General features: G+C 35.9%; 1 protein-coding gene across 1 annotated transcript in view; it reads left to right on the top strand.

The window, feature by feature from the left end:
- The first annotated feature begins 346 nt into the window (after positions 1-346).
- The window catches only part of LOC131046847 (proteasome subunit beta type-4), a 43,658-nt gene continuing 21,759 nt past the window's right edge, over positions 347-22,245 (top strand). The window contains exons 1-2 of the mRNA XM_057980635.2: positions 347-695; positions 6,554-6,630. Of these exons, the coding sequence (XP_057836618.1) occupies positions 574-695; positions 6,554-6,630 (199 nt within the window). The 5' untranslated portion in view covers positions 347-573. The remainder of the gene's footprint in view (positions 696-6,553; positions 6,631-22,245) is intronic.

The raw sequence follows: 22,245 nt of genomic DNA, 5'->3' as shown, positions 1-22,245 counted from the left end.
ATTAATTAATTTTAGAATTAATTAATTATAGGAGGGGATATGAAATGAATTATATAAATAAATCTAAAAAGATTTAGATTTATTTACAAGTAAATAAATAGGAAAATTAATCAAATTATTTGTAAATTCAATTAATTAAGAAGAAAGATTAATTAAATTACTGCATATTTAATTAATTATCTTTAAATTATTTTTAAGTGTATACAATATATACACACAAAAATTGATATTTTATGTTTCAAACAATAATTTTTATTTGTACTATCAACCACCCTCAAACCCCACCAAAGCAGATTAAAACAGAAGCCTAGAAAACGATTTACTTTTCTTCGAGTCATTCCTATACGTCCCTCGGTTTCTTGCATAATACCCCAACCCAAAAGAAAAAGCGTACACACCTTTTTTAATCTATAAATATTATATCGTCTGAAACCTTCTTCTGCGATAGTATTCTCCCGTTTCAGTTTTCTTTCAAGCCTACAGTCGGCTTTTTACTCTCAGTTTACCTAAACAATCACAGTTGAGTTGTGAGTGCTATCATTTTTTTTTGGGAAGCATAAGAAATTTGCAAGGATGTTGAGAATGGGCGAAAAAGAGCATACAAAGGAGAATGCCCTAGCAAACCACGTGGGTCACCCGCTTACAGGCAGGGCTGACGCTTTTACTCTTCTCAAAACACCTATTTCTCACACTCAGTAAGTATTTGCGTCACTTCATTTCGATTACAGAAACATAAATTTAAGTCTGCGTATGTGCTTATTTATTGGATTTATAAAGGGGCTCGATTCGATTGGAATTTTTTCTGTTTTTTGAAAGTTTAATTTAATCTGAAGGCAATATGTTTAATTTGTCCTAACAATGTTAGGATGTGGGAAATTGTGTCTTTTTTATGGCTTGGGTGTTTTGGATTTTTGTTTGTCAGGTTTTAAAACTTTAATGCATTGTCAAATAAGTTTCCTCATTTTTTTCAGAATCGTTTACGGGTTTTTTTAATATTATTCCAGTGGAGGAGATTGAGCAAAAGAGAAAATGGGTTGGTACATAGACAATTTGATGTCACAGAATAAAAAAATGCCAAATGGCTTTGTAAAGAAAATGAAATTTAACAAATAAGAAGGCATTGATTAATCGTACATGCCTGGTTTTGGTAAATGGTTAAGGGCAGTATACCCTGGGATTTCGTCCCTGAGGATAACCGGGTGGTGCCATGTTCAAAGATGTTTTGGGAATGAGTATGGAGACAAATCATTCTCATCCGATTCTAAAAAATTAAAACAATTTGGGATGTCCTTGAGATGACCCTCCCTTTTTGCAATAGTTTGGGGAGAGCCTGTTGCCCTCAATGCCCCTCTAATGCCTTGGGGGCATCAGGTCGCCCCTCTAATGTTAAGGTTGATATGAATTTTGTATCTTATTGATTTTTGGTGCACTATTATCTTATCTTATCTGAGTAATCACCTTTTCTTTTGGAAACTTTGAGTTCTTGTCTTTTCTTGATGTCTTCTTTTTTGCTCCTGATTGCTCGTTTAGAGACTTGTGCTACCCAATTCAAACTTATTGCAACTACGTGTTGAGTTCTATTTTTAATGGAGGTGTTTTATCCAGTGGACTAATTCATCTTAGATATTTGTTGAGCATAATATTTTTTTTCTGAATTATAAGATGGATCCAACACCTTTCCATCATCCAAGATGCCTTTGGATACTTTGCTAATGTCAAATGCGTTGATTTGATGTGTTATCACTTTGGAATAATCCTTTTTCTTGACCTCTTATTCATCCTATAGCTAGCTTAGAAATCTTCGGAATCAAGTCGCTGTTTAAAATGTGGCCCATTGAATATTTGGCTTTTAGATCAAAATGAACTCTCCTTTCCTAAATGTGCTAATTGATTTTTGCCATCTCTTTTTCAACATTCTTAGCATAAAGATAAGAGGCACAAGTGTATTCATCAATAGAGATAGGAAATTGAATGCCAAATTTATGTTTATCCAAGAGAAATTTGTGGACATTACTTAGTTGCCTACATAATTCTAATAGGATGTGTTGAAGTGTTCCAATTTTTTTGAAAAATCCTTAGGGTTTTAGTTTTTTTGGTTCGCTAGGGTTTTTTCCCTCATAATTCTTTGCTAAAAACATAGTCTTTATTTTCATGGCTCTTTATGCATGTTATTACCCTAACATTCAATTTCATTGTTTATTGGTTGTCTTGGTTATGTTACTTAAGTTCATAGCTTGGTCCCCATGTGTATTGTTGTTTTATCGTCCCCTTGCTTTTGCCTAATGATAACTGCTTGTGACTGCTTTATTCGTTAAGCTTGCTTGGTCACAATTGTGCTTTGACATTAGGATCTGGTTGGGATTCCATATGTCAATATCTTACTATATCAGGAGGGCTCTTCACCTCGTTGTTTTCATTTGAGGTCTTTTGCTAAAATTGCAAGCTAGGAATATTATGCCATGTGTTATGAAGTGAGGAGTCATACTTGCCAATTCATGTGATGTAGTGCTATACCTATGCTGAGTCGACATCCTTTGATTGGTCTATTAACGCCTATATGTACATGTCGGGGAGGAAGTATACTTGTATTAGTGCGTTGAGGTACATGATGTGAGATATCATCTCGCGAGTCTACTTGTAAGTTGTATCAATGTGTGAGCCAGTGATATTTAAAGGCAGTTTAGAGCTACCAATCTCTTGGATGTGTTGGAAGAAGGATGCGATCAACCTTAAGTTTCTAGGATCCCTAGAGAACCCTTGGAAGGATATACATTGAAGGTTGATGGCCTCCCATAGATAAAGGACTAAGCATCGCTAGTCTGCATATCTAAACAAAATAGAGAGATTGTTGCTTTGAGTCTTCTTAGAGGCAGTGATATCTCCCTCAAATCTAATAATAAATGTGGCATTCGAAAATGAAATGCTTCTCAATCTCCATCTCCTGGATGGAGCAAAGATTATAGATCTCGTTTTGGTGAGAATATGACGATCTGACTTAACCTACAATTGGTGGGAATGCACCTACCCAAAGGGAAAACCTCAAGCCATTCACCAATGACATTGGAGATACCAAGGACAATATAAGATGCCATCTTCCAATTGTAAGGAATGTATTGCTTAAAAGAAAGCTTTGGGCTAAGTGGCATAGGAGAGGAGCTCTAGGTTATTTGGATGTTTTGTTTGTAGAAGTCCATCCTAGTAACTTTGGTGATGGTCTCCGTCATGGAAGGAGCTGAGTAGGAGTGTCCAAGGAATATGTGAAAGGAGGCAGCCTATCGATAGAGATGCCAATAGAAGGGAGGACCAAGTTAGTCTCAGAGTACAAACAATGATGTTGCCAAATGGAGTCCAATGAAGTAATCCACATTAAGGAACAAATCTTAAAGAATGGATGCTTGTCAGAACCAGAAATTGAATCTTCTATGGATTTGAGTCTAAGGATGTGGAAAGTAAGCTAGAATATTGTCCCGAAATGCAATGGCTGGCCAGCAAACTCAGCCTGGACAATGCTATTTGGTACCGGTTGCTTGCAATGGATCATGCACTGCAGCATAAGTTTCTAGACCTACTCAATATGAGCTGAGTTAACAAATCACAAGCTAGTTCCGCAAGGGCCCGAAGTTTAGATCCAAATAAGACTGTAGCGATGATGATGCTATCAAAAAGGCACATCTTAGAAGGGATATCTTGTTAGTGAGGTTAACACCTCCTAAAATGAAGTATAAATAAAGAAGACTTTCATTGCTTACCCAGAAAAATAGACAATGGCTCATGACATTCAGTAATCTAAAGCAAGAAGGGACTGATGTTCAGTTTTTTTTTGTCATCAAAATATTAAATTATGATTTATATGTGACAGGGGCAGCGTGATCGCTTCTTCTTTCCACTAAATTCAATCTCCATTGGGTGAAAAAACAAAAACAAACAATATGATCAATCACTTACAAAACATCTAAACAGATATGGTAGACCTTAAACTAAAGGACATTTAGGCATCTCTTTTCACATCAGAGATGTCTGTTTGCAGTGCTCCTTTTCAGTGGTACATCCCATTTTGGGATTGTATGCCATGCAGTTTAGCATGCCTATATGTGTTTCCTGTCGGAAATTCTAGAGAAAATCTCTCCTCCCTAACAACCACTGTGTTATTCCCCATAAACATTTCTAGCAATCCTTTGGTATTCAATATCTGTCCCAAACTCGTTTATTTTTTGGGCCAAGTGGACTTGCAGGTCCATGCATTAAATGGTAAAGTTCTTCAGGTTCTGGAGCCAAGTTGTCTAGCTAAAAAGCACTTTATTTTGGCACCTAAAACTGCAAATATTCATATGGATTACTTGTTACATATATCCTAGCTATGATATTCATATGGATTACCAGTTGCATATGGCCTAGCATGTTGTCATAGTGCTTTATGATTTAAATCTAATGTTTAAAAGTTAACCAGAGGCTGTTTGCAGTCCTCCAAATTTTTGTTTTTAATCAAGCAGATCAAATTGGTTCTCTGGCATATCACATGTGCTCTTGTCTTTTACTCCCTATACTACTGATGTTTGTCATTGGTTCTAGCTCAGGATAATACTCAACTTTATAGTTGTACTTTGGTTAACACAAGAACTTAAAAGAGTTCTAGCAAAAAAGTATCAGAACAGAGCTCTTGATACCTGTGTGATAGCTATAAAACTGCAACACAATAATGTTGCCATAAAATATAGCTGGATCTAAACTGAGTAGAAATGTGTGTTAAGTATAGAATTCAGAAAATTAACTTTGTAGAATATAAATTGTAATCTGCCAAAGAAGTTTCAGTTTAGTTTGTTCAGAAGCATCAAATGTGCACACTCAAAAACTTACGATTGTGGCTGTGCAGCAGGGACACAAATCCTGCTAGTCCACCTGGCCCAGCAGGGGTTTGAATCTGGGTGGGTGCAATACCAGTTCCACCCATAACAATTGCACTATATGCCTTTGTTGTTGAAATCTCAGAATGTATTGATTCTAAAACAATATCTGATTATAGAGATAGTCCATGGATCATTCCATGGACATGGTGCAAGCATCAGCTTTTGATTCAAAAGAGATAAAAACAACGAAGATATTTATATTTTATGGTTAAATGAAGGTAACTTACATAGTCAAATTTCTAGTCAATAATTGATTTCTTAATTGTATAGACATATTCCTAAAGCTGTTTTTGAAAATATAAACGAGTCAATTCATTTATTGTAAATTCTTGTCCATCATGCTAGCTTTTTCATGAGTCTGAGTTTTATCATAACTTTTGAATCTAACCATCTGGGCTGTGCTGATAATGCTGGGTCCTCACACCTACCTTCATTAAGTATATTGTCATTAGGTATTGAACAATTCCTTATACGTGCTTCCAATTTGACAAATATGTTAATTATGTCTACTGTAAAGTTAGTGACCTTATACTGATTTTTGTACAAAGAGAATAGGATAGTGAACCTTAAACAAAACCTCTTCTCTCTCTAGGTAGTTGAGTCTGAGGTGCATTTTATTTTTCGGTGTCTGGTCTATTATGAAATATGTGGGAAATTTTGGGGGTTCTCTATCAAGTTTCTTCTACTTCCTTGATTAGAGATACCTGCAGCACATGATACGGGGATGATAATAATTAACTAGATTATCTGAATAACTAGAGGCTAATTTGTACATAGTGTTTATTGCGAACTTAAAATGCTATTTCATAATGTCATCTGTTCGTTAATTTTATTTATTTACATGAAGCTTCATCAAAATTTGGTTTTCTATTCACTACTATTCATTTCTGCTTGCTCAAGATCTTAATGGTTTTAGTTTGTCAAAGAGCTCAATTATATTGAATTATAAAAAAAACTAATTTAAATTTGTAAATGAGAAATATCTTGCTCAGTATCATGCTCTGCTTAAAGTACATCAAAAAATAGATCTTGAAATGGCAGAGCTTGAATACATTGTGTATTTTTTATGTGTTCTTACAGAAGGTTTTCTAGTAAACACACATTTCATTTTTAATCACCCTGTAGTCTTTCCTAGCCTTTTTGGCTAGCAAAGGAATATTAGATGTAATGTCAATTTGATATCAGTAATATTCATGCAGAATTTTATTTGTCCATTAATATAAGAACATTTTTGGAATTGAATAGTAGAATAGAAGGCAAGAACATGTCATTATTCCCTTGCCAAAGAGAATGCCATGTGGTGAGATTTACATTAGTTCTAGATGGACTTCTGAGCATTCTTGCATCAAATATCTTCCTGACTGTTACTCTAGCCTTCCAGGTTATACAAGTTTTTTGACCAGATGTATAAATGAATCATTGTAGTTTGTAGTCAGCCAAAGACAAGTGATTTGCATGTACAGTTTTTTTAAAGATACCTTATGTGATTGAATATTAATATGAATTCAAGTTGTGGAACTGATTAGCAGTAAGACAAGATTAAAATTGATTTACACGGGACTCATTTGTATAGTGGTTTTATGGGTTATTAAATTATTTCTGTTAAAAAATCCAAGTTAACAATTTAAATGATCATTTATGTTTTGCAGGTATCCTTATGTAACTGGCTCATCAGTCTTGGGTATAAAGTACAAAGATGGAGTCTTGCTAGCAGCAGACATGGGAGGTATGGAAAATGCACCATAGTCTATCTAACTAGGTTCCAAATGTCTGTGTTGGTTTTTGCGTGGTGTCTGTATGCATGCTGTAATTAATAAGATCACAACTGTAACTTTTCAACTGTATTCTGTGGGGCACTTCATCTGTACGGGTGAAGATTTAATGGCCAACTCTAACCATCATTGGAAATTCTGAGGATGGCTGAACATTTTGAGTGGCTATCGTTTTACAATTACAATGTATATTTTCAATTCAAAATCTATAGCTAGATGAAAACAAAAGTCCCAAGTGGTGTTTATAGAGCAATTGCATGGCAGCTGTATTAAAATTGGATTTAACTTTTGGATGTGATATCCATGAAATTGACATCTTTAAACAAGATCACATTATTATTGGTGGGTGAATTTTATCTTCGGTGGCAAAATATGGGTGAAACCTTAATGATTTCCATGATGACATTTAAATCTCAGCCCTGGTCCCCTGTCCTTGGTTTACTAGATGATGCAACCCCATGGGGACAAGGAAGGGGAGGTGTAGGGAAGATGTCATTTGCCACAGGGGACTACTTAGAGATATCTTTTTTGTGTTTCTTGCCCCCTACTCTATGGGCTTACAGGGCTATGTTTCCCTCCCATGTTTCTGTCTGCTTCGTACTCTAGCAATTGACAAAAGCACTTAAGTTTTGTTAATAAAAACCCTGAATGTAAACACAATATTCTAATCTGATCGTTTATGTTCAACTTTGTGGACAAATCTGCATTTTCAAGAGCAAACATGCTATTTGAATTGGAATTTCAGACTTCTGGACATGGTAACCTGAATTTTTATTTTTTTTCTATTTTTAACCATTTTTGTACAGCCACCGACATGGCTGTATACTTTTGTTAAGGATTGGTGGGGAACTTAATATTTTTACAATATTCTCATATCTGATGTAATTGTGCATGATATAGTTATAGAGAGGATTCATAATAAGAAGCAAATTGACAGTTCTTTGTAGGAGGATTGTTTAGTGTGCCTTTTCAGGCAGAAAATTCTGTAAAGTTCTTGTATTCTTGATAGTGAACTCCTAGAGTATTATTCGTCTCTACAATTGTCGTAACACCCTGTCAATGTTGAATAACTCTCTTTGAAAATCTATATTATGTTTTTCTTTTAATTACGTTAAATTAACTCATCAAGTTAACTAAAACATTACCAATGTCTCTTAATCAATATTAAATATTATCACCAATTGTCTGGTCTACTCTCTAAGGTTTCAGATTTGAAGTAACATTTAAATTGGAATCCAAGTTCTCCTTGACTTTGACACTCCTTTTGCACCTAAAAATATCCATTGAACTTGTAATTGTGGGCTGAGATGGGGGTTTATATTAAATCGAGGGGATACATTTTGTTGATACATGATAGCCTGGGTAAGATAAATGATTGAATGAGAGATAAATGAAGTCTCTCATTTAATCATCTATCTCATCGATAGACTATGAGAAGACTTTAGTTATCTTATATATACACATGAGATTATGATCATGATTCAGTTATCATATATTTATCATTGATTGTATGCATGATATATGATCTAGCTGTGATTGTATCCCTCGATACATGTATAGAACCTTGCATATAAATCCTGATTAACAATCGGGTTCTTAACTAATGTCTATATACCGATTAACATCGGTTACAAATCATAATGCTTACACACCGATTGGTATCGGGTTTAATGTTAATGCTAAACACACCGATTGGTATCGGGTTTATTACAGTGTTCCATGGGCGTTGGGGACGGGGGGACCAAGGGCCTAAGTTTGGGGACGGCAGGGGGACGGCGACGGGGTGGTGGTGCTGATATAGTTATACATATACATATAGTACTTGAAAAACTAGTTTTGAAAAGATGTATGACAATATTACAGTATAAGAGAAACATTTCAAATGAGACTATAGGAAATTTGAAATACTAAATCTAAATACCAAGATTTCTTCAATGCTAATTGTGTTGTTATATGGAGCCTAATCAGACACTCGGAGGTTAAATTTTCCCTACTTCTATTGGCGCGGTTTCCCCCTATATTTTTCAACGGGGGTTTGGGGGTAGCGCCCCCAAGTTGGGGTCAAGGGGCATCGCCCCTTGCGCGTTCCCTGTCGCGATACAGGGCAGGGTCGAGGGGCAGCGCCCCGCGAGGCCAAAAATACTTTTATTATTTTCTAAAGGCGTCAGGTGTTATTTTTCTATTGGACCACGTCCAATTAGGGTTACCCCTTAACCCCCCCAAAAGTCACATGTTTTTTTAAAAACTGCTTTTTTTGGTTAGCTTTGACGTGGGAACGCGGGAGACGCCTCCACGTCTCCATGTCCCGATGGCGCTTGGGTGGCGGTGGCAGGATGGCGGGGGACGTCGCGTCCCCGTCCCCGAGACGTTTTTGACGGGAGGACGTGCCCAAAAAGGGGGGGGGGACGCGTCCCCGTGGAACAATGGTTTATTGTTAATGCTTACACACCTATTGGTATCGGGTTTAATGTTAAATGCATACACACCGATTAGTATCGGGTTTAGTGTTCATTGCATACACACTGATTATCGGTTTAATTCGATTATGGTTTGAAAAGGCACAATCAAGTAATATCTTGATCGGTCATGTCTAATAGACATGACCAGTCAAGGTATCGCTTGATCTCCTATGTTTGCATATATATATCGATCGGTGAAATGTAGGAAGGATATTATCGAAATTGATAAATGCTCTTTCTCCGTCTGCAACATACCATATAAATCAGATTTATTATATTGCGAATTAACATATACTTGAAAGGAAGAATAACTTGAATATAACTTGCACCTTGAATTGAAAATTGAAATACATTTACATGGTATCAGAGCCAAGTTGAATCGAACCTGAGGCTATTCAATTTTGTGGAAAATTCAGGACAAGCATATATTCAACATCACATTTCTCCTAATGGCTAGCACTATCAGATTCGAAGATAGACTTAGAGGAGGTGATGACTTCTCAGCATGGAAGTTCAGAATTAAGATGATTCTAAGAGAAAATAAAGTTGAATCATTTGTAAAAACTGAAACTATAGAACCTGAGACTGAACCTGACAAAGCAACTTGGATAGAGAGAAATGAAAAGGCCATCAAAATCATAGTCGATGGGGTGAGGAATAATATTATGCCCATCATAAGGAAACATGAAACGACCTACAACATGTTCAAAGCACTTGAAGATGCATTTGAGATATCCAATGCAAGCAGAACCTTGGCCTTAAAAAGAGAAATAAATCATATAGCTATGATCAAAGTGGAGTCAGTCAATGCCTACTTCATGCGGATATCAGCCCTAAGGGATGAGCTAGCAACCCTTGGATATGAGATCTAAAGCAAAGAATTAACACTTATTGCTCTAGATGGGTTGCCTAGTATATGGGAAACATTCGTCCAAAGCATCAGTGCAAGGGCGAAATTTCCAAAGTTTGAAAGGCTAAAGGCAGACTGTCTCCAAGAAGAATCAAGGTTAAATAAGAAAGGGATCAAACAAAAGAATATAGATGAAGATCTTCAAGTCCTAAATACAAACTCCAATAAGAAAAGCAAGCAGAAACAATTGAGGAAGAGGAAAGGTCGTCATGGCAAGAACACCTTCAAGAAGGATCTTTCACAAATTCAATGTTACAGATGTGACAAATTTGGACACTATGTTGCCAAATGTTCGGAAAGAGTCAAACAACAAGCCACATTTGCCAAAGCAGGAAAATAAAAAAGGGAAGATGACTCTGAGAAGTATGTACTCTACTCAACACTTACAAACCAAGCATCAAACAAGGTTAACTCCTGGGTGATCGACAGTGGCTCATCCAGACACATTACAGGGTTTAGAGAAGTGCTAGACTCCATGATAGAGGAGAATGATGAGTAAGTGACTATCGGAGATGACTCCACACATCCAGTCAGAGGAGTTGGAACCTGCACTATCAAACTGAAGTCCGGTGTATCATTGCAACTTAAAGGAGTACTATATGTCCCAGACATCAAGAGAAATCTAGTCTCCATATCAGCACTAGAGGATAATGGGTACAGAGTGACCTTCATGGACAACAGAGTGTTGGCTTGGCCAAAGAATTCATCTATCAAGAAAGCTAAAACCATTGGTCAAAGACAAGGCTACTTGTATGAGTTGTGCATAGAGCCCAACCTAGCCCTAATCCATGAAACTACAGATGCTAATGAAGTTTGGCATAGAAGACTAGGTCACCTGAATTTTAGAGCTTTATCATCAATGGGAAACCTTGTCACAGGCCTACCTAAGTTAAAGCAATATCATTCAGGGGCATGCAAGGGATGTGCCCTAGGTAAAAATACTAAAGGTGTTTTTCAAAATAGTACTAGGAAAACAAGCAAAATTTTAGAATTAGTTCATTTTGATATTTGTGGACCTATGTCTGTACCTTCTTTATGGGGATTTTTGTATTATGTAATATTTGTTGATGACTACTCTAGGAAAAGTTGGATCTACTTTCTGAAATGTAAAGAATCAGAAGAGATCCTTAATAGGTTTAAGGAATTTAAATCACTAACAGAAAACTACTTAGAAATAAAATTAAAACCTTAAAAACTGACAATGGGGGGGAATACACCTCAGATTTGTTTAAAGATTTTTGTAAGAATGCTGGGATTAAGAGGGAGCTTACTATACCTTATAATCCTCAACAAAATGGGGTAGCTGAGAGGAAAAATAGGACAATTGTAGAAGCTGCCAAAACCATGATTCTTGATCAAAATCTAAATACCAATCTTTAGGCAGAAGCAACAAGCATTGCTGTATACATACAAAATAGATGTCCTCACTCCCATCTTGAAGATAAAACCCTTGAGGAAGTCTTTACCAAAACAAAGCCAGATATTAGCCACCTTAGAATATTTGGGTGTCTTGTCTATATTCATGTACCTAAGGAGAAAAGATTAAAATTAGAGCCTTCTGGAAAAAGGGGAATACTTGTAGGATATAGTGAAACCTCCAAGGCCTACAAAATCTATATACCTGGTCAGAGGAATATTGAACTGAGTAGGGATGTAATCTTTGAAGAAGACTTAGCCTTCAAAAGAGTCCAAAGCTCAATAGAACCTGAAGTCTATATCCCTACCCCTAGCATAGAGGAAGACTCTGCTCCTGAGCTTCAGAGGGAGAATCTTGAGGAAAATGAAGGTGAAACTCAAAACCCACCTAGAGAAAATTTCAAGAAAAGACCACTATGGGCCACCAAAATTGTAGAAGAAGCTCAGAAGTATGCTGCTCCTTCAGGAACCTTCAGAGAAAGCAAAAGGCCTAACAAACTTACCAACTACGTTGCCCTCATGAATGATCTTTCAAAAGCTGAACCTACTAATGTATCAGATGCACTTAAACATCAAGTATGGAAGAATGCCATGTCTGAGGAATACCAATCCATTATGAAAAATGATGTTTGAGAGATTGTTCCTAGGCCAGCTGGAAAATCTGTTGTCTCCTCCAAATGGCTATTCAAAATCAAACATGCTGCAGATGGCAGCATTGAGAAACACAAGGCTAGATTTGTAGCCAGAGGGTTCTCACAAAAGGAAGGAATTGACTATGAAGAAACCTTTGCACCTGTAGCCAGATATACCTCAGTAAGAATAGTCTTAGCCATTGCAGCAGCAAAAGGATGGAAAGTACATCAGATGGATGTAAAGACAACATTTCTTAATGGAGAGATTGCACAAGAAGTATACCTAGAGCAACCTGAAGGGTTTGAGATTCATGATGTAGAATCTCACGTATGTAAACTCAAGAAAGCTCTTTATGGGCTTAAACAGGCTCCCAGGGCCTGGTATGAAAGAATTGACACTTATCTCTCAGGGCTAGGCTTCTCAAAGAATGATGCAGATCCAAATCTCTACTATAAGCAAGACAAAGGTCATATGCTGATATTGATTTTATATGTTGATGATTTGTTAATCACAGGAAAAGATCACCTCATAGATCAGTGTAAGAAAAGACCTTGCTAAAGAATTTGATATGAAGGACTTGGGACTCCTTCATTACTTCCTAGGTTTGGAAGTATGGCAAAATTCTGACGACATTATACTAAACCAGGGAAAATATACCTTCGACATTTTGAAGAGATTTGGAATGCTAAACTACAGACCCATGACCTCTCCAATGGAAACAAACCTTCATAAACTTAAGGAAGCAACAACAGAATCACAACCCTCAGATCCTACTCTATACAGGCAAAGGATTGGGTCCCTGATGTATCTTGTAAATACGAGACCAAATATCTGTTATGCAGTTAATGCCTTGAGTTAGTTTATGTGTGAACCAAAGGAGATACACCTGGTAGCAATAAAACATATCATAAGATATCTACAAGGTACTCTAAAACTTGGTCTCAAATATGAGAGAATTGAACTAGATCTACATGGATTCACAGATTCAGATTGGGTTGGAAGTGTAACTGACAGGAAAAGCACCTCAGGATGTTGTTTCAGTTTAGGTTCAGCCATGATATCCTGGATTAGCAGAAAACAGACATCAGTAGCACAAAGTTCCACTGAGGCCGAATACATTGTAGCCTCCATGGCTGCTCGAGAGGCAGTATGGCTTAGGAAGCTGCTTGTGGGGTTATTCGGTGAACCAATGAAGCCTACAATTATTCATTGCGACAACCAAAGTTTTATAAAACTTTCAGTGAATCCGGTGTTTCATGACAGATCCAAACATATTGAGATTCCATATCATTATGTACGAGACATGGTAGATAGGAATGTGATCCAGTTGGAATACATTTGTACAGGAGATCAGACAACAAATATTCTTACCAAACCACTTTCAAGGGTGAAAGTTGAGCACTTCAGAAAAGGTCTTGGTATGATTGAAATTTAAGTTGCTTTGTACTCCTATGCTTATTAAGATGTTTTATGTGTAAACTTCTTTGTCATGTTAGGACTTTTATGGGTTTAACCCCCTGTGTTCATGTCTAAGAGGTGATGATCTCTTAGATAATGAACACATGTATGTAGACATTATAAGGTGACGATCTTATGATGTTCAAACCAGTTATCATGTTGGATCTCTGGTATGCCATGGATGTGCCATGATTGTGTTGTGGTAAAACATTTGGATAAAATGTTAGTGCACATACCACAACTTGGATAAGTTGAGAATTTAACTATTCTCATGTATTTATTCTTAAGTATTACATGTTTAGGCAATACTGATATCACGTGATTAGGTGATATCTTGTCATCACAAGTTGATGTGATGAACTTTTGTATCACGCGTTTAGGTGATACTTCATGTCACGTGCTTAGGTGATGCGATTTCCTATATCATATGATTGATGATACTTTATGTCACATGTCTAGGTGATATGATTCCTTAGAGAGTAAGATTATAAGACCATAATGAGAAATGTGATACTAGATATGTTGTCTTCCATTTATCTTCCCTAGCTAAGAGGGAGTGTTGATACATGATAGCCTCGATAAGATAAATGATTGAATGAGAGATAAATGAAGTCTCTCATTCAATCATCTATCTCATCGAGAGACTATGATAAGACTTCAGTTATCTTATATATACACATGAGATTATGATCATGATTCAGTTATCATATATTTATCATCGATTGTATGCATGATATACGATCTAGCCGTGATTGTACCCCTCAATACATATATATAACCTTGCATATAAATCCCGATTAACAATTGGGTTCTTAACTAATGTCTATATACCAATTAACATCGGTTACAAATCATAATGCTTACACACCGATTGGTATCGGGTTTAATGTTAATGCTAAACACACCGATTGGTATCGGGTTTATTGTTAATGCTTACACACCGATTGGTATCAGGTTTAATGTTAAATGCATACACACCGATTAGTATCGGGTTTAGTGTTCATTGCATACACATCGATTATCGGTTTAATTCGATTATGGTTTGAAAAGGCACGATCAAGTAATATCTTGATCGGTCATGTCTAATAGACATGACCGGTCAAGGTATTGCTTGGTCTCCTATGTTTGCATATATATATATATTGATCGGTGAAATGTAGGAAGGACATCAAAATTGATAAATGCTCTTTCTCCATCTGCAACATACCATATAAATCAGATTTATTATATTGCGAATTAACATATACTTGAAAGGAAGAATAACTTGAATATAACTTGCACCTTGAATTGAAAATTGAAATACATTTACACATTTGAGTTAAGCCCTCTCTCAATTATTTAGGTCTTACTAAGGTTCTATGGGACCATAGGACATGCGGAACTATTTGACATTACTTTCTAGTTTCCTATCTATAGTAATATTGGCTTCTACAATAGGGTGCTATTGGAGCCCACAAAGACACAAGACAAATGTTTGTGCTAACTCATCTTTTGTTGGCTTAACCAATTGGACTCCAAGACCAAAAAATACTTGGATTTGAATGGACTTAAATTGGGTTTAATAATATTTTGGGTGCAAGAGGCTCTCATATTAAAATGATCACTTTCTTGCACAAAACATATCTGAGAGGATCTGATGCAAACTACTATTAAATTTATTTATTGGTAGTCACAGGCAATGTTGGACTAAGTCAAACCTTGCAAAACCCAAGGCTATGCGGCAACATGTTCCTCAACTTTGGGGACATATGATGTGATCTTGCCACTCGTCAGTTTCCAAGATTGATTTATACTTGGGGAACTCGATAAGTGACTAAGTCACAAGACTTTGGCATTTAGATCCAAATTACATTAAACATGTTAATCTCGTTTTGGAATTTGAATGGGTTTGAAGAAACTATGAGGAAAACAAATGTTCAAAGGGGGTTTGAATCCCAAATCTCATTTTGGATCTGGAATGGGTTAGACAAAGCAATGATGAAAACAAATGTTTGAAGGGAGTCTTGGATTTAAAAAGGATTTCACCATTGAGCAATTTGTACCTTTGGGTCTACTCCAAACACTAGCTTCATGGTGAGAATGTTTGGGACTTAGGCTATCGTTGCCAATATGGTTGATGGGCCTAAAGGGAACATGTCTTTATGTTGTGAGCATGTGTGAGAGGAAGTAAACCACTGCTAAGGGTTCATATATTTAGGAGAGATGGCCAAGGAAGGAATACTGAATACCTCTTCTAGCAATCGAGAGGGAAAGGTCTAAACACACTCTAAGAAGGTGAGAATCTAGACTTGAGCATGTGTAAGACTATAAATTATCACATTCCTTGCAAAGTTCGTGTACATTGGGCCAATAAGTGTTAAACTTGTCCACTATCACTAATATAAAACTCTTGTCTTCAGTTGTGGGCAGGTTTGTAGGGAAATCTGTAGAAATCTCTCCCAATTGCTGATTTGGATTATCCATGATGTGATGGTCTTGCACGTATTAATTTCTCAAATTTGTTCCCAAAAAAAACAAAGCATCCACCAACAATTTTGTGCTCATCTTCCATTTCAGAATATTTTGATTAATACAAAGTTCCCTGATAACTTATAAAAATCTAGGATGTCGCATTGCAACCTATTCACATCTCATGAAGGATTAAATTTAAACCTTTAGTTGGGAATTCAAAATACGATATTATTTCCTCTTTTGCCATAAGTTGTTTCCTCGCCATGGAAGCTAGTTGTCTCCTTCAGTTTTGCAGTTTCTCAATTTTCTGTCAAGTAGTTTTATTGTTCTTCCATTCTTTGCATGCTGTAACTCAATCTATTGTTGCCAGGAAAATGGAGTAAGGAAAGACCTTATCTTCCACCTATCTGGAAATGGAATCCACATCAATATTCTCTTAGCTTTTCAATGGAGGATCATATCACAACATCTAAGTGAGCCATAAATGCTACTCTTTCTTGACAACATCTTAGTGAGCAACATTTGTATGCTGAAATGCTTACCATGAAGGTGCTCTTGCCATTGCTTTACTGCATGTAGGTTAAACAGTATCTTTTACTCATAAACAGTTTTGTCCAAATTCCCACCTTGATGTTGTATGCTTTCAAATGCAATGGGTTACCATTCTTGGAAGAAGATTGCCCTGGTACCTTGGACAGGGTTGTCATGTTCTTCAACAAATATCTTGCTGAAGTATGAGGTAGCAAGACCCAAGAGCAGTCGCTATTAACTGACATTGCTATTTGATGCGTTCAACAAGAAGTTATGCAGGGGCACAGATTCTTGACCGTATCATATGCTTAAATTAAGTGTCTCATTAAAATCTATGCAGTCTGGAATGTAGTAAAACCTAAAATTATGTGACTGAAAATCCTTGGGGAAGCTTTAGCAGGGAACATTGACTGGCACAAATAATGGAAGGTTGGTCTATATGGGAAATTGAAACAACTTGTGCAAGGTGGTGAGCAGTTGAATTTTGCTCTTATTTTTGTTGTCTCACAAGTATTTGTACTTAGTGCATATAATGAAGCCAAATGAAAGCCTAAATAGGAAACTTCCATGAAAGTGGAATTTGAGGCCTTGATGCAAAATAAGCGTTGGGTGTTGTCTGAATTAACCTAAGGAAAGAATTGTATCGGTTTTAAATGGGTTTATAAGGTCAAATAAAATTAGAAGGTTATTTGGATAAGTGCAAAGCTTGACTTGTTGCTAAAGGATATGCACAACAAGAAGAGGTAGACTATAAAGAAATATGCCCACATTGCAAAGATGTTAACCTTTCAGCTGGTTATCTCACTTATTGCTTGGTTTAGATGGAGGTTATATCATATGGATATTAACAGTGCATTTTATAATGGATATTTAGACAAGGAGGTCTACATGTGCAGCTGCAATGATTCTTGGTTTTTGGAAGAGAACATTTGGTTTGCAAGTTGAAATCCTTTTACAGACTAAAGTAGACTAACTGAGTTTGGTATTTTAAAATCGATCAACATCTTGAGAATCAGGATTAGAAGAAGTTATTATGATCCCAATCTTTACATTGAAATCAATGGTTATGACATAGTGATCCTGGTTGTCTATGTTAAGTATCTTGCCATCATTGGGAGTGGGGTCAATGGCATTCAACAAGCGAACTCTAATATTTGTTATATTTTTTGAAATGATAGATTTGGGCCTCTTACATTGATGCATAAGTGTAGAATTTTGGCAACTTGACAATGCTTTTTTTCCCCTAACAAACTAAGAATGCCATGGCACTCCTTGAAAAATTCAAGATGATGGAGTGTAATCCAACATCCACACGTATTGAAGTTGGGATTAAACTAAATCTACATTGATTTGCTATTGTTCAGTAAATCTGTGTACTATCAATTGGTAGGTAGTTTGATTTATCTTACTGCTGCGCAACTTGACCTATGTTTTGTAGTAAATTGTCTTTCTTGGTTCATGTCCAAGCCTCAAGAAGAGCATTTGCCATTTACAAAATAAGTGCTCTTCAAAATGTCAAAGGGACCCTCAACTTTCGCATTCTGTAATATGATGTTTTGATTTTATGCTATCTAAATGTATTGATTCTTATTGGGCTGGATGTGTTGATGGTCAAAAATCTACAACTAGCTATGTTTACTCTTGATTCAGAAGTAATCTCTTGGTAGAGAAAGCTACAATATAACATTATCGTATTTGCCATAGAAATAGAATATGAGGTCGTCAAAATAGGTTTTGGGATGTGGTTGTGGAGAATATGGGTTGATCTTCAACTTGACAAACAACGATTACCTTACTTTTCTGTGAGAATCAAAGTGTTCTCAAGATGCTGGAATATCCATTCTATCATGCTAGAATCAAGCATATTGAAGTTCTTCATATTTACATCCGCCAATTGGTTGACAAAGAAGACTTTTGTCATTATTCTTGTCCTAAAGGAAGTCTAGATCGTTGATATAGAGACTAAACCACTTGGTTAAGATAAATATGTCAAATTTAGAGGTATATTTGGTTTAGTTGTTAATGGTGTATATAATATTTAGGCATCATAGCTATTTTAGTTTTCTTGATAATAGGCAATGTTGATTTTCCCAGGTTTTATTGGATGTATTTTAGTGTATATATCTAATTCAATCTAATACTTGCATTCTTAGAATTCTATGTATTCACAAATTGAATAACATTATACTATATATATTCCTTTGGAGAGGCATGTCCTTGAACGGACATGTCTCTCCTTTAATTATAATAATTTAATCAATATTATAATGTTTCATCAATCAATTATTAATTTAGAATAATATAATAGATTAATATTGAATATTAAATTTTATATGATTAATAATAATATAATAATATAACATAATAATATATTATTATTAATCAACATATATTATATGTATTCTAAATGATCATTCGACTCAAGCTACAAACATTAACACTCCCTCTTAGCTAGGGAGGATGATCAGACAAAATGTGTAGTGATCTCCCATGTCAACACTTATGGCCCTCACCATAGATACACAAAACATAATTAACACTCCCTCTTAGCTAGGGAAGATAAAATCAATGCAAATGCATTAAGTCTAGATTAATTATGGAATAGAAAAAAATATTATCTCACTATGATATCAGGAAGTATGGTATAAACAAGAATATCAAGGCACATGATATTCACCCTAACTCAAAAATATCATCTCATGATATTGGGAGTATTTGCATCAACCATATGATGCTCATCACAGGGGACCATAGTCTCAAGGTGTGAATTTGCCTCCATCGGCGATTCTATCCATGATCTCTCATGTGGATTGCCTCAGTCGGTGATTCTATCCACAAGCTCTTACGTGGATTGCCTTAATCGTTTGTTGTCAATGCTAACAGCTGATAGTTATCGGTGTGTTATCCTTGACAACCGATAAATATCAGTGTAGACTAACACACCGATAACTATCGGTGACTAACACAACACTACCCGATATGCAACCCGATCTAATGCAATCCGATAATATATATTAATCGGAGTCATCATTATGTTAGATCGACATTCATCTAGATACAAGATTCATTAGATAGATGAACATGAGAAAGATGCATAGTATGATTTAATCAATAGTTTGGTCATATGCAAATATAGAATGACTATCAAGGATGATTCAATTGCTTGATGGTTTTATCATAGTTATCGATATGATAAATGATTGAATGAGAGACTTCATTTATCTCTCATTCAATCATTTATCTTACCGAAACTATTATGCATTAACACTCCCTCTTAGCTAGGTAAGATGAATGTAGACAATATATTCAAGCATCATAATTTAATAGATAGTGATCATTTTAGTCATTCATGAGAATCATACCATCTAATCATTTGGTATGTAGTATCACCTAAACATGTGATCTTGAAGTTCATCACATCAATCTTGCGATTGATAGGATATCAACTAAGCATGTGATATCAGTATTGCCTACACGCAATACTTAAGGATAATCATATGAGAAAACTTAATTTCTCACCTTATCCTAGTTGTGATAAGTGCACTAACATTTTATACAAATGTTATATCACCTAAATACATGATATGAAGTATCACCTAGACACATGATACAAATGTCCATCACGTCAATCTTGTGATGACAGGATATCACCTAAGCACATGGTATCAGTATTGCCTAAACACGCAATACTTAAGGATAATCATATGAGAAAGATTTAAATTCTCATCTTATCCAAGTTGTGATATGTGCATTAACATTTCATATGAATGTTTTACCACAACACAATCATGGCTTCATCCATGATTCACCAGAGATCCACCATGATAACTGGTTTGGACATTATAAGATCGTCACCTTATAATGTCTCCATACAAGTGTTCATTATCTTGAGAGATCGTCACCTCTCAAATATGAACCCAGGGGATAAAATCCAAAAATGTCCTGTCATGACAAAGAAGTTTACACATTAAACATGCAAATACAAATTGCAAAGAAAATTACCTTTCTATCATACCTAAACCTTTTCTGAAGTGATCAACCTTCACTCTGAAAGAGGTTTTTTTTTCTTTTTTTTGTTAGAATATCTGCAGTTTGATCTCCAAGGGAAAACCCCCCTACTCGAGGGAGAAGCACCCAGCATAAAATGTCTTCTTTATATATCGAATATGTCTAGCAATAATGCAAGATATGGGCCCAATATATGTTGCTTCACTCCTTGAAGCAAATTTCACAAGAGCAAATCTAATTGGCCTTCTTCAGAGGATCGATCTTCTCTAACTAATATATAAACTGCTCTTCACATAAATTGAATGGATCAGAGAATGAGTTTGCATCTTCTATATATATGAGGGAGGCACCCTTTCACAAGGGGTCGGTCCTTAATGACACCATTTGTCTCTTCACAAGGGTGACCACTACAACATCAACACTCCCTCTTAGCTAGGGAGGAATCCTTGTTAATAATATAGTCATGAAATGACATCCACCATGGCTACTCCTAGAGAGTGGAACACGATTCATCATGGTACTCAACATGATGATATCCATCATGGCTACTCCCATGTATGAGAATGCATATGAAGTATGAACACAAGTGTCCATCACAGAGTTGCTCAACGTGATGTTTTCATCTCATCATGACGTTCACCATGACTACTCCCAAAGGGTGGAATAAGGGCCTTCACCTCAAACTTCTCCCTCATAAAGAAGAGTGTATTAACAAGGGCTTGATCCTCAAACTTATCTCTCATAGAGAAGAATGCATTAAGCATATTTTCATGATGGTGTGGCTCCCTCTGATATCAACCTTCTGACCTCCTTGTCTAAGGTTGCTTCTGATGAAATGTTAGACTCCCTCTGAATCTGATATCAACCATCTGACCTCATTATCTAAGGTTACTTCTGATGAAATATTAGACTCCCTCTGAATCTAATATCAACCATCTAACCTCCTTGTCTAAGGTTGCTTCTGATGAAATGTTAGACTCCCTCAGAATCTGATATCAACCATCTGACCTCCTTGTCTAAGGTTGCTTCTGATGAAATGTTAGACTCCCTCTGAATCTGATATCAACCATCTGACCTCCTTGTCTAAGGTTGCTTCTGATGAAATGTTAGACTCCCTCTGAATCTGATATCAACCATATGACCTCCTTGTCTAAGGTTACTTCTGATGAAATATTAGACTCCCTCTGAATCTGATATCAACCATCTGACCTCCTTGTCTAAGGTTGCTTCTGATGAAATGTTAGACTCCCTCTGAATCTGGTCTCAATCATCAATTTGTTTATAAGCATCAATTTATTTGTCCCTTTAATTCAATTTTATTGTTCTTTCATCCTGAAGGTATGTCAGAGAGAGATTACAAATAGCTCATAAACTAAATTATCTCGAACAGAAATACCAATGATGGAAGCATACAAGATTTTACTAGCCAATATTATAGCATAAATTACAAACTCAATAATTCATGTGCCCTAATAAAAAATGGAATACTTATCTTAAGTTTAAAACATTTCCTTCATAAGGTGAGCCCATATAAGAAATATCACGCATGAATCATCTCTCATCATAATTCCCTTTGAATGATGTAGAACATTTTCATAATTTTGATCAACACTTTCATTATTATCTGCCACACACAGTCGTTAATAACTTTTGCAATTTACCAAATTTATCCAATCTCTTCGGTGAGATGTTAGAAAATCTAA

This window comes from Cryptomeria japonica, chromosome 4 (genome assembly GCF_030272615.1).
Source record: "Cryptomeria japonica chromosome 4, Sugi_1.0, whole genome shotgun sequence".
Classification (NCBI taxonomy): Eukaryota; Viridiplantae; Streptophyta; class Pinopsida; order Cupressales; family Cupressaceae; genus Cryptomeria; species Cryptomeria japonica.
Note: the sequence above shows the minus strand (reverse complement) of the source record. Positions and strands in the feature narration are given on the sequence as shown.